The sequence below is a fragment of the Populus alba genome, chromosome 11 (genome assembly GCF_005239225.2).
Source record: "Populus alba chromosome 11, ASM523922v2, whole genome shotgun sequence".
In the NCBI taxonomy this organism is placed as follows: Eukaryota; Viridiplantae; Streptophyta; class Magnoliopsida; order Malpighiales; family Salicaceae; genus Populus; species Populus alba.
Window position 1 is genome coordinate 8,353,028 of NC_133294.1, and position 17,631 is coordinate 8,370,658.

The following is a 17,631-nucleotide window of genomic DNA, read 5'->3' on the forward strand; positions in this document are numbered from 1 at the left end:
GACTAAAAGTGATGTTAACAAAAATAGTTACGAGGAATGGAAGCAAAAGAGCTGAATGGGGTTTAGTAAAGGTAAACAGTGCTAGAACGGTACGGATAGCAGGTATTTTTCGCAAAAGCTGCTCAAAAGTGTGGAGACATGGCTTGATGTAGATGTTTACTTTAAGATAAAGGTGTTAGCACTTGAATGTAATGTAAATTTAGGAGTTCTAATGTACATAATGTTTAGTAATAAACACACAAATAAAGGAAGGCACAACAACCAGTGAAGAAACAAGAGACTTTGTACATCTATAATGACTGACCAGTTTGATCATATTTGTTTTCCTCATTGTCAAGCTACTAGCATGCCTCTCCTTGTATACTTCAACTAGTAATTTTGGGCAACATTCTATGAGAATCATAAAAGCACTACATGAATAAACCTTTATGCATGTCCAAGCATCTAAACGGTACTGACCTCTAATATTTTTTTGTTGAGCGTGTGGAGTTCCATACCATAAATAGTATATTCTAAGATATTTGGTTTGCTGCTGATTTTTCTAACCTCTTCTTTTCTCTTCATCCCTTTCCTTCAGCCTCTCATCCCAGTACAGAACAATTTGTAATTATTTGCTTTATGTCATTCCTTGTTTACCACAGAAAATAAAATTACACGCTGAAAACAACCTCGAAAGAAAACCTAACTTAACTATTCCCCCACCCCCCAAGAACAACAACAACAAGCAGTTGAAGAGCCAACCAAGACAGAACTAACATAGCAAAGACTAAAACTAATCAAACGCAAAGGGGAGAAAAAAAACATAAGCTAGAAATAATACAATAACAACATAAACACAATAAAGGAGGAACTGTAAAATTAAAAAAAGAATAAAGAAAGTAGAAAAGGCAGGAACTAAACAAAACGAGTAGGCTTGAACCAACCATAGCACCAATAGAAAAAACAATTTACGACACAACAAAGATAAATAAGGCAATATCAAAGTACAAAAAACAACAAACCTGCAGCAAGCACAATCAAGAAAGCAATCAAATTTGTTAACTCTAAGCAACGAAAAAACCCAACAAGCAACAAAATAAATCATAGTGCAATGCATAACAACCAAAACAAGAGTAAAAATGATCCGCTTCAACTAAAACACCAAGCTAGAGGTAACAAAAACATGTGCCAAACCAATTATGAAAGCTATTAAAATTAAATGTACAAACACAAATACAAAATCATCAAAGCCGTCCCCTTAATCATTTTCCCAAAAATCATTCGATAAAAATGGTTTTTTTTCCGAAGCACACCTTCAACCCAACAAAACAATTAAATCCTTAGAAGACAAAAAACAAAAAATCTGACAAACATCTTTTGAAAAAAAATTAACCAAACACCTCTCAAAACCCTTCAATGAACACACCTTACAAGCAACATATGAGAAAAACAAAACTAACCAAGAAAAGGCCCTATTAATATCCCAGACAACAAGTAGAGCCTAAGCAGAATTCAATCGTCAAATAAGGATTTTTGATCGTAATATTTCTTCCTAACAAGTGGTTTATAATAAATTAAAATCGGTTTACAAGAAACAGTTGCGGTAGGTACAGTTATTTTAGTTGTTACAAGGTCAACAATACAATTTGGAAAGGTAGGAAACATTAATGAGAATCAACAGCAAAACAAAACAAAAATCAGGTAATTGTTAATGCATGATTCAGGGTCTAAATACTTCCAAACAAGTAACCCAAAAAGACATATTAAAAATATTTAACATGAATGTATGGTATGACTAATCTATTGTATTCTTGAGAGGAGTTACATCTTACTGTGTGGATTAAATATTCTATGCACTTACAACATTTGGAGAAACTAAATGACGATAACTTAATTATTCATATTAAGAATGTGGTTGATAAAGTAAGACTATAAGTACAACATAAATGTTTGGCAACAAAATAAAGCTATGAATGCACAACAAGATAATATATACCTTTTCACATCACTACTAGATAGTACATAATCTCTTAAAGTTGCAGCCATCCACAGTCTGGACAACATGAAATCAATTAGTTAGAGATCAAATCATGACATAATCATAACTTAGGATCATTGAATGACTCGAAACTTATCAAAAGATGAGTTAAACAACATGATTAATACTAAGGGTGACAGAAAGATAAAATCTATACAAGCCCAAAGCAGCTTTCAGGACCTTTTACCCAACAAATCTAATACTTGAATAAATGGGAGATTCAGTGATCAACAATGTAAAACCATTTTTCCTTCTCATAGTTACTAGCCAGTACAAGGGTATAAAATTAGATTTACATCTAATAAATCTACACAAGACCAACACGGCTTCTTGGACCTCATCTGCCCAGCAAATCTACCCACCCAGCAAATCTATTGCTTGAATGAAATGGGATGTTAAGTGACAAAATTTAAAAACATTTGTATTTCTCATAGTTATCAACCAATATGAGGGTAGAAAATTGGTGGAAAATTTCATGTACATTTCTCTATTTCATGTTTGTTTTCTATTTCTAATCTACAAAAATATATCACAAGAACATTTTAATTTTTCTATCTATCAATAGCATATTTTTAATGCCAAGAAGAAAGAGCACTTAATTGAATCTTTGTGCTTAACCTTTTATCTGGAGAGCAACCATAGATCCCATAAAGAAGTAGTTTTATTTCCTGTAAAGAGATATTGACCAACAAAAATGGTGTCTCCCTTTTTCACCGCCTGCAAAGGCCATATCAAATTAAAGTTACATGTCATAAATAAAAGTGTAAAATCCCAGCTACTGCACCTCTGAATTGATGAATCGATATGCTCAATCATCTCACAGTTTTTATATTGTTCTGGATCCTCTAAGAATCTAACCATACCATCTTTCTGGTTGATTGTTGCATATATCTCACCATCTTCGATCTACAGTTTGAAATGAAATTGTTCATTTAAATTATGGTATGAGATACAGGAGTGCACTATTAGTGGTCTTTCTACTTCTAGTATTTTGCAATAAATTGATCATACAAAAAAATAAAAGGAAAGATATTTATGAAACTGCTGTAAGCTTAGCATCAAGGATAATTGCATAGGAAACTACCATTTGAAGCACATGCATCTCTGCCTCTTTAGGACTGCTAAGTTGCACATTCTTGGCTATGTCTTGGACGGAAAGAGTCCAATATGTTTTGGGTCAATCTCTGAATGTTTCTCTTATACATGGATGATATGACTTGCTTCACCAGTCCAAGATTATTGTCCTGAAAAAGAATACAAAGCCTGTTTTAGATGATGATGAATAGATCTTAAATTTGTCTCACTATGTGTAAATGTGAAATGTATAACTGTAGGCTCACACTTTCAAACTTCTCCTTATTTGTTTGAATGTATGTCTTTAATTCTGAAACTTTTCCACTGCTATAACTACTTGCTACTTCCATATAGGGCTGCTCAAAGGGTAAAAGAAAGTTTGTAGGACAATAGAACCCAAAAACTTCAGAAAAAATATGAATGCAGAATTCTGCATGAAGAGACACAAACACTGTTGATGGAAACAGCAAGTATTTCATCAAAAATAGAAAAGAAAAAAAAATACCATTTATTCCATTTGATGAATGTAAGATAACCAAAGAGATTGATATGGTACATTACATTTTAAAATAGATTCAACCTAACATATCCATGGTGAAAGCAGCTTTTATCCAAGCAAATTAGAATAGAATTTTATAACTGGAAGCTGGGTAGTTCTATGATAAAATTAGTTTCCATGCATAAGACAATACAATATAAGAAAGGAAAGTTTTTTTAAGCTGTGTTAGAGATTTAGTTAAACAACTTTTGAAATTTTTTTTTGTCAAGGTCACAAATGATAATTAAAGTATTAATGTGGACACTATTAATCAACAATCAATTTTGCTTGCAACGTACAGCTTACAAGTTATAATCACCTGACACAAGGTCTTTAAACTTCTCTGAGCTGCTGAAGAAGTGTACTTGGGAAGGCTGGTTGAGAACTGCCAGCAACAACCAAAAAAACAAAAAAAAAAACGAAGAAAGAAAACATAAAATGTTGTTTCAAAGAAATTAAAAGAGAAATGAATTATACGTGATCTTGGGATGTCAAAACCCATCTAGAATGCAAATCCAGGCCAGCAAAGAATAATACTGAAGTAAGAAACACATGAGCTTGGAAAACTAATTACTTGTAAGCAGGCGATCATCTCTTTATTTGCCCAGAAAGGGGGGGGGGCAGTCCTAAGAGTGTCCTATCATGAACATAGATTGCTGAATACATCCCAAATTCATATAATAAATGTCAAAAGACTGTCTATTCTGAATGAGAGAAACCAATATATATTTTTTGAATGCTTCAACAGCTATAGCATTTATAGAAGACATAGGAGCCGTCACGACCTGAGATGAGAGAGAAGCAATTTGCATGTAGACTCGGCAAATTTACAGGTTGGCTTGCCAATGAATAGAGTTTTAAGGGCGCCTCAGCACAACCACCATTATGACCATCACTGCCAAAGCCATGAGAGAGGCTCCCAGGGTCTTCTCAGTGGTAGATGATCCGGCATTTTCATCTGCGGCATCGAGTGTGTGCTCTGCGGATGAAAATCTAAAAATCTTCTTAAAGTAAGCAGATACATTTGTCACCATGTCAACCACAGTAAGCTTAACGTTATTGATGACATCCATGAGCCCAGTTTGAGAGTTTCCAGTTTCATTTTCATCGTCAGATAATTCTGTGAGCTTCTTTGAAGAAACTGCTGCATCCTGAGAGTCAGTATCTCCAACAGACTCATTATCTGCAACATATTCCTTATCTGCAACAGATTCCTAGGCTTCAGAGGCAAAACAGAAGGACATAGAAAACAGGAATATAAAAAATAATAAGAAAGACGAGTGGATTGAAAGACAAAAGGGTACACTTACTTTGCATTCTGTGACTGGAGCAATTCCTGAAGGGCTTTGTTTTCCCAAACTGCATTCCAGACATTTGGATCAGAGGCAAGGGCAGCAACCACAGTCTGAGCATAATACTAAAATCAGTGAACTACAGTCCCATAGGCTGATTTCATCAATCAAAAGACAGGGTATGTTGGATGCAATGATAGAACATGTGAAAATACACTTCAAAATGTTCAAGAGGCCTTGAAGATCCAATCAAATTAAAAGCCCTCAGGTATTATATATGGGGGCTTATAATTTATAAAGCAAAACGGTACATCAGTTATATATTCTCGGCATGGTCCAGGCCCTGAGAAATCACAGGGGTTTTTGAAATGCATTGACAGCTTAGTGTTCTTAAAGTTAAGCTAGGAAAATAATTGCAACTAACAATACCAAGCATCATCAACCACAACAAAACCATAATTGAAGCTTAATTTAATTCTGTATGAGCAAAAAACATTTACACATATTTGTGCAACTAACAACTCTATTGTCAAATTAATTCACCATGAATACAAAATAGTCTAAGCACTAGGAGGAAAGAAAAGGAAAGAACAACTTGAAAGGGGAGAGAGAGATATCAGAACCTGAATTCTAGGACTTTCATTAAGCAATGAAAATGCCTGCATAGCATATTTTGGCACAACGTGAGTAGATTGTCAAAGTGGACAAACATATTCTAACTAGATCACATACATTGTGAAGAAGCTCCAGTGCTTTCTGAAAATGCTTTTGTCCAATACATATCATCCCCTTGTCATGATGTCAAATGTCAGATGCATTCAAAGAAATTCCTCATCTAAATATCAAGGGAAAATGGAGGAATAATTGAGAAAAATTACCTCGGCACAAATTCTCCCAACAGTAGAGAAGGTCTCCACTGGATACAGTCCTCGCAAGGTCTCTGCACCTAGAAGAATTGCATTACTCCCTAAAGCAACAGAAAAACCACAGTCTAACACTTCTATTAGTCTGGGATTTATTAAGCATATAATACTATCTAACTTACTGACCAAACTGGAGGAATGGGGGACAGCTATAAGCAGGAGAATAACACTCTCACTCGTGTAAGAAGCTAGCACATCATTATCCAAAACAGAATGATACACGCAACAAAGGTTACAGTAGGGAGCTTTTCAAACTGAAAATTACCATCCAATATTGCATTGGCAACATCAGTTGCTTCTGCACGAGGAGGTCTCAAATTCTCTGTCATACTATCCACAACAAGAGTAACCACAGCAGGTTTTCCAGCCATGTTGCACTTAAAAACAACAGTTTTTTGAAACAGAAACACCTGTGAAATTCACAGAGCAACTGATGTTAGAATATCTGGATTATGAGTAGTATTAGAATATCTGGATTCAACTACCACTAAACGCACATGCATGTTCACTGATGACGTCAAAGCATATAGGAACAACATGCTAATGCCTACACTTGGTTATCATATCTGTACACATTGCCAGGATTGGGATCACGAGAAATTGAACCTTTTTAATGGCCTCCAAAAGCCACAAAGTTATCCCACTTAAAGCATGATATGTATACGAAAAATAGAACCTACAAAAGAAAGATTGATGATACAGCAATGTTGTATGGTTGTAACAGTTTAAAGAATTTTGCTGCATAGCACTTTCTCCATATCCTTTCTATCTTCTCTATATTGCTATTATGCAATCCTTATCAACTCTAATATTTGATTATCACATGCTAACATGCAATTCTAAGACCAGTGTATTTTAATTCCACATGTTTATGATAACTTACACATGCAAGCTCATTAATCAGGTTTCATAACTAACCTTCTCTGGTGGGAGATCTATCCCCAAATTTCCACGGGAAAGGATGACACCATCTGCTTCTTGTAGGCTCTCATCAAAATAAGTTAATCTATGAAAGAAATGCATTAGAAATAAGGAATCTGGCCTATAATGGAATTTAAGCACGGGTATCATAAAGAATAGCATATGATAACAGAATTATAAATCTCAACTCTACAATTTCAATTTTTGCAAAAATTTGAGTCTGGTAGAGGTCCAAGAGTTTAGAAAGAAATTCTCGAGCCTGTATAAGAGGATGACCGACCACAATTGAAATGTTAAAGGGGGAGGGAGAAATATATCGATGGAGCAAAAAATTGTAAGGACCCAGAAAAGGGGAGAAGTCGAAGTAATTAAATTTACAATGAAAAGAGATAATAGAAAACAACTCTTAGACGGAAAATCCTTACATGACGAACATCTTCTGCATGCCTAGTGTATGAAAGTGAGAGGATGTCTATGTTGTTCTGAACACCCCGTGAACTTATAACCTGATATTGATCATTAAAATTCCATCAAAGCAGTAATGGGTATGGAGAAATAGGTGGCATTTTTCCATTATAAATGATGGAAGCCAGCACTGATCAGTCAAACAAGAAAAGGTTAACACCAAACATGATTCAATATAAGCTTTTATAACAACAATCGAGTAGAAACAAATACCTCTTTATCTTTATCAGTGAGAGTAGGCAGATTAGTATGGATTTGAGAAACATGCAAAGTATATAGCAGTCCACTCAATGTACCAGTTCTTTACCAAGCAAACCACATATTCACCATTGACTTCGGCGACCTGCATCATCATGAAATTGAATTACGCAGATTCTTCTTCTTTTTTGTAGTTGATGCAGGCCATTATGTTTTGAATACAAAGTCCCCTGGCTTGTTTGTACCAATAACAGTTTTAATTGAAATGGGGAGGCAGCTAGCAATAAAAGTTACTGCTTATGGTATGTGAAAGATCCACCTGGCATGAAAAGTAGGTGACATGACATGCCGCAATGAAGCTACTTGCCTCTAGCCACACAGAAGTAGTTTCATTTCCTGTAAAGAGATATTGACCAACAAAAATGGTCTCCCTTTTTCACCGCCTGCAAAGGCCATATCAAATTAAAGTTACATGTCATAAATAAAAGTGTAAAATCCCAGCTACTGCACCTCTGAATTGATGAATCGATATGCTCAATCATCTCACAGTTTTTATATTGTTCTGGATCCTCTAAGAATCTAACCATACCATCTTTCTGGTTGATTGTTGCATATATCTCACCATCTTCGATCTACAGTTTGAAATGAAATTGTTCATTTAAATTATGGTATGAGATACAGGAGTGCATTATTACTGGTCTTTCTACTTCCAGTATTTTGCAATAAATTGATCGTACAAAAAATAAAAGGAAAGATATTTATGAAACTGCTGTAAGCTTAGCATCAAGGATAATTGCATAGGAAACTACCATTTGAAGCACATGCATCTCTGCCTCTTTAGGACTGCTAAGTTGCACATTTTTGGCTATGTCTTGGACGGAAAGAGTCCAATATGTTTGGGTCAATCTCTGAATGTTTCTCTTATACATGGATGATATGACTTGCTTCACCAGTCCAAGATTATTGTCCTGAAAAAGAATACAAAGCCTGTTTTAGATGATGATGAATAGATCTTAAATTTGTCTCACTATGTGTAAATGTGAAATGTATAACTGTAGGCTCACACTTTCAAACTTCTCCGTATTTGTTTGAATGTATGTCTTTAATTCTGAAACTTTTCCAATGCTATAACTACTTGCTACTTCCATATAGGGCTGCTCAAAGGGTAAAAGAAAGTTTGTACGACAATAGAACCCAAAAACTTCAGAAAAAAAATGAATGCAGAATTCTGCATGAAGAGACACAAACACTGTTGATGGAAACAACAAATATTTCATCAAAAATAGAAAAGAAAAAAAAATACCATTTATTCCATTTGATGAATGTAAGATAACCAAAGAGATTGATATGGTACATTACATTTTAAAATAGATTCAACCTAACATATCCATGGTGAAAGCAGCGTTTATCCAAGCAAATTAGAATAGAATTTTATAACTGGCAGCTGGGTTGTTCTATGATAAAATTAGTTTCCATGCATAAGACAATACAATATAAGAAAGGACAGTTTTTTTAAGCTGTGTTAGAGATTTAGTTAAAACAATTTTTGAATTTTTTTTTTGTCAAGGACACAAATGATAATTAAAGTATTAATGTGGACACTATTAATCAACAATCAATTTTGCTTGCAACGTACAACTTACAAGTTATAATCACCTGACACAAGGTCTTTAAACTTCTCTGAGCTGCTGAAGAAGTGTACTTCGGAAGGCTGGTTGAGAACTGCCAGCAACAACCAAAAAAACAAAAAAAAAACGAAGAAAGAAAACATAAAATGTTGTTTCAAAGAAATTAAAAGAGAAATGAATTATACGTGATCTTGGGATGTCAAAACCCATCTAGAATGCAAATCCAGGCCAGCAAAGAATAATACTGAAGTAAGAAACACATGAGCTTGGAAAACTAATTACTTGTAAGCAGGCGATCATCTCTTTATTTGCCCAGAAAGGGGGGGGGGGGGGCAGTCCTAAGAGTGTCCTATCATGAACATAGATTGCTGAATACATCCCAAATTCATATAATAAATGTCAAAAGACTGTCTATTTTGAATGAGAGAAACCAATATATATTTTTTGAATGCTTCAACAGCTATAGCATTTATAGAAGACATAGGAGCCGTCACGACCTGAGATGAGAGAGAAGCAATTTGCATGTAGACTCGGAAAATTTACAGGTTGGCTTGCCAATGAATAGAGTTTTAAGGGCGCCTCAGCACAACCACCATTATGACCATCACTGCCAAAGCCATGAGAGAGGCTCCCAGGGTCTTCTCAGTGGTAGATGATCCGGCCTTTTCATCTGCGGCATCGGGTGTGTGCTCTGCGGATGAAAAGCTAAAAATCTTCTTAAAGTAAGCAGATACATTTGTCACCATGTCAACCACAGTAAGCTTAACGTTATTGATGACATCCATGAGCCCAGTTTGAGAGTTTCCAGTTTCATTTTCATCGTCAGATAATTCTGTGAGCTTCTTTGAAGAAACTGCTGCATCCTGAGAGTCAGTATCTCCAACAGACTCATTATCTGCAACATATTCCTTATCTGCAACAGATTCCTAGGCTTCAGAGGCAAAACAGAAGGACATAGAAAACAGGAATATAAAAAATAATAAGAAAGACGAGTGGATTGAAAGACACAAGGGTACACTTACTTGCATTCTGTGACTGGAGCAATTCCTGAAGGGCTTTGTTTTCCCAAACTGCATTCCAGACATTTGGATCAGAGGCAAGGGCAGCAACCACAGTCTGAGCATAATACTAAAATCAGTGAACTACAGTCCCATAGGCTGATTTCATCAATCAAAAGACAGGGTATGTTGGATGCAATGATAGAACATGTGAAAATACACTTCAAAATGTTCAAGAGGCCTTGAAGATCCAATCAAATTAAAAGCCCTCAGGTATTATATATGGGGGCTTATAATTTATAAAGCAAAACGGTACATCAGTTATATATTCTCGGCATGGTCCAGGCCCTGAGAAATCACAGGGGTTTTTGAAATGCATTGACAGCTTAGTGTTCTTAAAGTTAAGCTAGGAAAATAATTGCAACTAACAATACCAAGCATCATCAACCACAACAAAAACATAATTGAAGCTTAATTTAATTCTGTATGAGCAAAAAAACATTTACACATATTTGTGCAACTAACAACTCTATTGTCAAATTAATTCACCATGAATACAAAATAGTCTAAGCACTAGGAGGAAAGAAAAGGAAAGAACAACTTGAAAGGGGAGAGAGAGATATCAGAACCTGAATTCTAGGACTTTCATTAAGCAATGAAAATGCCTGCATAGCATATTTTGGCACAACGTGAGTAGATTGTCAAAGTGGACAAACATATTCTAACTAGATCACATACATTGTGAAGAAGCTCCAGTGCTTTCTGAAAATGCTTTTGTCCAATACATATCATCCCCTTGTCATGATGTCAAATGTCAGATGCATTCAAAGAAATTCCTCATCTAAATATCAAGGGAAAATGGAGGAATAATTGAGAAAAATTACCTCGGCACAAATTCTCCCAACAGTAGAGAAGGTCTCCACTGGATACAGTCCTCGCAAGGTCTCTGCACCTAGAAGAATTGCATTACTCCCTGAAGCAACAGAAAAACCACAGTCTAACACTTCTATTAGTCTGGGATTTATTAAGCGTATAATACTATCTAACTTACTGACCAAACTGGAGGAATGGGGGACAGCTATAAGCAGGAGAATAACACTCTCACTCGTGTAAGAAGCTAGCACATCATTATCCAAAACAGAATGATACACGCAACAAAGGTTACAGTAGGGAGCTTTTCAAACTGAAAATTACCATCCAATATTGCATTGGCAACATCAGGTGCTTCTGCACGAGGAGGTCTCAAATTCTCTGTCATACTATCCACAACAAGAGTAACCACAGCAGGTTTTCCAGCCATGTTGCACTTAAAAACAACAGTTTTTTGAAACAGAAACACCTGTGAAATTCACAGAGCAACTGATGTTAAAATATCTGGATTATGAGTAGTATTAGAATATCTGGATTCAACTACCACTAAACGCACATGCATGTTCACTGATGACGTCAAAGCATATAGGAACAACATGCTAATGCCTACACTTGGTTATCATATCTGTACACATTGCCAGGATTGGGATCACGAGAAATTGAACCTTTTTAATGGCCTCCAAAAGCCACAAAGTTATCCCACTTAAAGCATGATATGTATACGAAAAATAGAACCTACAAAAGAAAGATTGATGATACAGCAATGTTGTATGGTTGTAACAGTTTAAAGAATTTTGCTGCATAGCACTTTCTCCATATCCTTTCTATCTTCTCTATATTGCTATTATGCAATCCTTATTAACTCTAATATTTGATTATCACATGCTAACAAGCAATTCTAAGACCAGTGTATTTTAATTCCACATGTTTATGATAACTTACACATATGCAAGCTCATTAATCAGGTTTCATAACTAACCTTCTCTGGTGGGAGATCTATCCCCAAATTTCCACGGGAAAGGATGACACCATCTGCTTCTTGTAGGATCTCATCAAAATAAGTTAATCCATGAAAGAAATGCATTACAAATAAGGAATCTGGAACCTATAATGGAATTTAAGCACGGGTATCATAAAGAATGGCATATGATAACAGAATTATAAATCTCAACTCTACAATTTCAATTTTTGCAAAAATTTGAGTCTGGTAGAGGTCCAAGAGTTTAGAAAGAAATTCTCGAGCCTGTATAAAAGGATGACCGACCACAATTGAAATGTTAAAGGGGGAGGGAGAAATATATCGATGCAGCAAAAAATTGTAAGGACCCAGAAAAGGGGAGAAGTCGAAGTAATTAAATTTACAATGAAAAGAGATAATAGAAAACAACTCTTAGACGGAAAATCCTTACATGACGAACATCTTCTGCATGCCTAGTGTATGAAAGTGAGAGGATGTCAATGTTGTTCTGAACACCCCGTGAACTTATAACCTGATATTGATCATTAAAATTCCATCAAAGCAGTAATGGGTAAGGAGAAATAGGTGGCATTTTTCCATTATAAATGATGGAAGCCAGCACTGATCAGTCAAACAAGAAAAGGTTAACACCAAACATGATTCAATATAAGCTTTTATAACAACAATCGAGTAGAAACAAATACCTCTTTATCTTTATCAGTGAGAGTAGGCAGATTAATACGGATTTGAGAAACATGCAAAGTATATAGCAGTCCACTCAATGTAGCAGTTCTTTAACAAACCTAAATCTGCTTTCTTCAAGTGAATCTATAACAAGAAAAGCTGATAGCCCTTCATCTGCTTTCTTCAAGTGAATCTATAACAAACCTAAATCCACCGCGTTGCTTGATAGCCCTTGGATTTGCGCCACCAACGATTCTGCCGTCGCCATCTTCTGTCTCTGTTTATTCCTTCTTTTTTTTTTTCTTTCTTTTTCAATCAATTACAAAAACAAATAAATTTGTTTGAGAGAGAGAGAGATTTCACAAGGCTTTTTTAAGCAGGAAATTATCTTCTGCCTATCTGTGTACGATCCAAAATCTGAAAATATTCCATGCTTTTTTAAGCAGGAAATTAAAAATAAATAAATAAATAACAGTTTCCAAGATTAAAAAATAAATGCTTAAAAAACCTAACAACGGCTAACTAGGGTTTCAACTTCCAGAAATTTACAAAAATCGGAGTCCCAAACCCTAAGTTCTAAGTAACAAATACAGGCACTAAAACCACGGCGTAACGGAGCAAGATTAGCAAGAAAACTTACGAAATTGTCACTCCATCGACTAGAAAGGGTTTTGGCTTGAAGAAGAAGAAGATGAGGTGTAGTGGAGGACTGGGTTTGAGCGGGCGAGTTAATGGTTTAGGTGTTGGGTGGGTGCGCAGTTAAGACCGTTGAGCAAAATGCTCCAGCGGTGTGTTTTAGCGCTAGGATTGTGGTGTGTCTCTATCAGATGCTTTGACATGTTTTCCTCTTCCACTAAGCTCTTGACCGCTGTCGCTGCATAATATGATCCAAGAAATCCTTCCTCTTCGCTACATACTTCTACTTTGTCTCCACCGTGGAACTCCATTGTTGTTACAGAATTTAACAGGCAAAGAAAGAGGAACTTGAAAGATCAAGGAATTTTTTTTCGTGTACTGTAAATCAAAATCAATGAAGTGGAAGTGTAACAAACGGGTTGTTTTTTAACGTTAGTCTTTTCTTGCAGGGAAGAGGATTGGGATGTCGATTTGATTTTTCTACGATGTTAACGGATAGTTTTCTTTCTTGTCTCTTGAGTACTAAAGGGATCCCATGAATCTAATACCCATATTATTATAATATGTGATAAAAATATTTTATGATAGGTACTCTTTTTATGATACGTGATAATAATATTTTTTAATATTTTTTAAAATAATATCATTTTAATATAGATTGGTACTCTTTTTTATGTTATTTTGAAGGAAAAAGTTTTACTCGTGGGTATTGAGTTGACAAATAAATAAAGTTTATCATAAAATGATATTATTTTAAAAAATAATTAAAAATAAAAATCCTTTAAATTTATGGTATTAGAATCTCATGTTAATTTGACTGATCAATATCCATTTGTATTTAATGCCATGTTTGTTTCTCGAAAAGTAGTTTTCGAGAAACCATTTTCCAAACTTTATTATGTATCTTTTTCATTAGAAAAGTTGGTAAACCCAAAATATTTTTCAGTCCACGAAAAACATTTTCTAGTCAACGAAAAACACTTTCCAATCAACAAAAAACACTTTCCAATCAAAGAAAAATTTGGCTTGGTTTTCAGAAAAGAGTTTTCCCTTTAGATGTGTTTGTTTTCTGAAAAGTGGTTTCCGGGAAATCACTTTCCAAACTTTCTTGTGTTTGTTTGCCATTAGAAAAGTTGGTCAATGGAAAACACTTTCTAATAAAAGAAAAATTTGGCTTGGTTTTCAGGAAAGTGTTTTCCTGAAAAATTTGGGGGGAAAACACTTTCCGGAAGTTGTGAAAAATTTAGAAATGTCATTATTTGCTGATTATATCAAATTTGATCCTCAAACTTTTGATTGCTGTATATATTTTGTTTTTAATATTTGTTTTTCAATTTCATCTCTTAAAATTTTATTTTTATATTAACTTTGGTCTTTATTTTTATAATTGTTATTTGCTTTTTCCTTATCATTTTTTTATTGAAATTTTTTATTTATCAAATTTGTTTCTCATTCTTTCGATTGTTACTTATTTCATTTGAAATAATTTATGAAATGTTGATTATTATTATTTTAATCTCTTCATCTTTCATTTTTTTTTTAATTTTTTAAATTTGATCTCTATTATTTTGATTATTATTTATTTTATTTGAGATAATTTATGAAATTATATTTTTTTTTCAATTTCATTCTCATTCAACTTTTAAATTTGTAAGATTTCTTCCTCATTATTTTAATAAACTTGAGAAAAATAAAATATTAAGGGTTGGGCCGGCTGGGTCTAGCCCAACCCATGTGGGCTGAGCCGGGCCCAACACCAAAAACATAAATAGAAAAATAGAAAAAATAAAAAATAGGAAAATAAAAAATAATAAAATATGTGCATGCATGAATAAAAATAATATAAATTTACTGGTTTATTCACCAATACCAGAGTCGGGAATAAAATATTGGTTTAAATTTATATTATTTTTATTCGTTATATTTTATTTTATTTAGCAAGAAAAAATATATGTGTGCATGTATGAAAAATAAAATTTATTTTATTGGTTTATTCACTAACGCCAAAGTCAGGAATAAAAACAATGATTTAATTGTTTTTTTTGTTTTATTTATTTATTTATTTTATTTAACTATATAGGAAAAAATATGTGAACGCGTAATAAAATGAATTTAGTTTATTTGTTTATTCACTAGTGTTAGAGTCGGGAATAAAAAAATATTGATCTAAATTATTTTATAGCTATTTAATAGTTACCAGCGCTAGAATTGAAACTATCCGTAGTTGAATATTTACTGGCGCCAAAGTCAGAAATATTGTGAATAAACCATTAGAGCGTAAACAAATAAAATTTGGCAATTCAAGACAAAAACAGCAATGTAGTTTGCCTTAGGCAGAACGTTTAAGGGGTGATAATATCTTCTCTTTTACGTAACCAGTCCCGAACCATAGAATCTCTGTTGACCAGTTAGGGTTCCTAGTGACCATAATACTAGGTGGCGACTCCTCAAACAAGACTTTTCCCCCTAAAAGAACAAGATGTTAGTAATTTGTTCTTTTTGCATAATTTAAAATTATTTTTTAGAACTGCCGCGATGTCGGGTGCAACAAACCTATTAAACCAAACAAAGGTCTAAACCACTAAAACAAACTGGAAAAAATATTGCATCCTTGACATATATCTAGTTTTTTAGGTTATATCGAGGCTTAAAGCAACCACTATAAGACTCCCATCACCTAGCGAAACTCATTGACACCAATTTTAACATTTTTTTTTATGGTTGGATCGTCACTAACAAAGAGATTTCTCTTTTTCTCTTTCTCTCTTCCAAAATTTGACAACTCATCTTTCCACTCCCATGAAAAAATTACTGAAAAAGAAAAGATTCTTGTACCAAGATGTATTTTTTAAAAACATTAAAGGACCAGCCACCTTAGACACAAACCATTCCCTGCACCAATAGATAATTAGGCAAGTAATACTCTCTTCCTCAAATCATGGATACTTGGGATCCAATTGTTCATTGTCACCTCCATAAATGCTAAGATAATTGTTGTGCTGTTGTGAACACACTTGATTTTGAGGCAGAATGTCTTGTGAATATGTTTTCATCTATTTATAATAAATACATTTCTTAATATGATTTTGGTGAACTTCCATGACTGAAATGTAATTAAGTGGCTTTAGTGCTGCTAAATTTATAACAACATATTGTCCACCTGTTTTTTTATTCAACATTTGAAATAAAATCCAATTGCTTTAATAATTAAGAACTAGCTAAACATTTGAAAATTGAGTAATGTGGGAGACAAGCAGCTAAAATGGAAAATCCAGTGTTTTACCATTTACTAACTCATAATCAGATCTCAGTAATTGAATATTTGAAACTTGACAATTTAAAATTAAAAAAGACTTCAAAAGTAATAAAATATTATTTAATGGGTAAGAACAGTAGAATTGTTAATCACAATTCATACAGTAACAACATTTTGAATCCATTCAAATTGAATTGGTATTTTCTCCATCATAATTATCATTATAATTATCGAGGAGAAACATTCACAATAATTAACTTGGGATAGTTTGTTTGTGAAAATGTATATCAAAAAACGAACCACGCCTAAAATCAGGTCAAGTTCTAATTATTCACGCCGACTCTGTAATACTAAAATTGTCTAAGCCCTATTTGGCCACTATTTCTGAATACGAAATCCCTTTTAATGATAAAGTTAAATAAGTCCCTTTCAAATTCCTAGTTGGAATTATAGGATCTTTTTTAGTTGATTCTTTTACTATATTATAATATTTTACACCGTTAGATGGATCCATTCAAAAATAATTAGATGATGACAAAATTATCAAAGATTGACATTCCATATTTCTATTCAACAACATACTAATACTAATAGTTCTTGATTTTGTTTAAGTGATTGTGGAATCCTTGTCTTGGAATAAATGTAATAATACGGATTAATATTGGTGCGATCTGGCCCATTATCATAGATCAGTCCCAAACTTGATGGATCGTTCCTTTTTCTGCTGATATAGGAAATGCATGATTTCCCTAAGTGGATTCTTAGGAAATCACAAATTAGACCATTTATATTTCAACAAAATAAACATGAGCCTCTTTTATAGAAGAACTTTTTTTTGTCTTGGTTTCAATTCAAAATTAAACAAGTAGGAACTAATTGAATGCTTGTGTTAGAAATACCGTGAATTGGTTTACCATTTCTAAAAAGAATATAATTGACATTTCAAAGTTTCAAATTCTTTTTTTTCCTGCAATAAATCCGGAAAAAAAAGTCTTATTAAATTTATATTGTCCCCTCTTTTATATATGAGTACTGGTCAAACCAAAACAAAAGATTTTTTCTTGGTTGGTGTGATCCATTGGACCAGGCTACTTATTCATTTGCTGGCTCTCCTGTTATTCATACTAGTTTTTGATATTGAGATGCCATATTGTGAACCAATTCATTTATTTA

General features: G+C 33.8%; 2 protein-coding genes and 1 pseudogene across 10 annotated transcripts; all 3 read right to left on the reverse strand.

Annotated features, from left to right (window-relative positions):
• The window catches only part of LOC118033102 (pyruvate kinase 1, cytosolic-like), a 61,119-nt pseudogene extending 53,540 nt beyond the window's left edge, over positions 1-7,579 (reverse strand).
• A 377-nt stretch (positions 7,580-7,956) lies between these two features.
• Positions 7,957-9,685, reverse strand: LOC118033103 (COP9 signalosome complex subunit 3; the record flags this gene model as incomplete). Its single annotated transcript, XM_035037944.2, is given in 6 exon segments — positions 7,957-8,060; positions 8,238-8,396; positions 8,493-8,582; positions 9,085-9,150; positions 9,339-9,424; positions 9,554-9,685. Coding segments are annotated over 5 exon segments (437 nt in total), but the record flags the coding sequence as incomplete, so codon positions are not given.
• LOC140954159 (pyruvate kinase-like) lies at positions 9,422-13,863 on the reverse strand. Of its 9 annotated transcripts, XM_073412537.1 has the most exons (10): positions 13,207-13,824; positions 12,587-12,999; positions 12,334-12,503; positions 11,590-12,167; positions 11,249-11,393; positions 10,939-11,027; positions 10,793-10,849; positions 10,684-10,719; positions 10,079-10,172; positions 9,422-9,969 (listed from the first exon to the last, which is right to left on the reverse strand). In XM_073412537.1, exons 4-10 carry the CDS (start codon positions 11,725-11,727, stop codon positions 9,626-9,628), a joined length of 903 nt encoding a protein of 300 aa, XP_073268638.1. In that variant the 5' UTR covers positions 11,728-12,167; positions 12,334-12,503; positions 12,587-12,999; positions 13,207-13,824; the 3' UTR covers positions 9,422-9,625. The 9 variants fall into 9 exon arrangements, with proteins under 9 accessions (XP_073268638.1, XP_073268640.1, XP_073268643.1 ...); XM_073412539.1 differs by lacking the exon at positions 13,207-13,824 and having other exon boundaries at positions 11,904-12,029; positions 12,587-12,988; XM_073412542.1 differs by lacking the exon at positions 13,207-13,824 and having other exon boundaries at positions 11,590-11,659; positions 11,904-12,503; positions 12,587-12,980.
• Between the last annotated feature and the right edge of the window lie 3,768 nt (positions 13,864-17,631).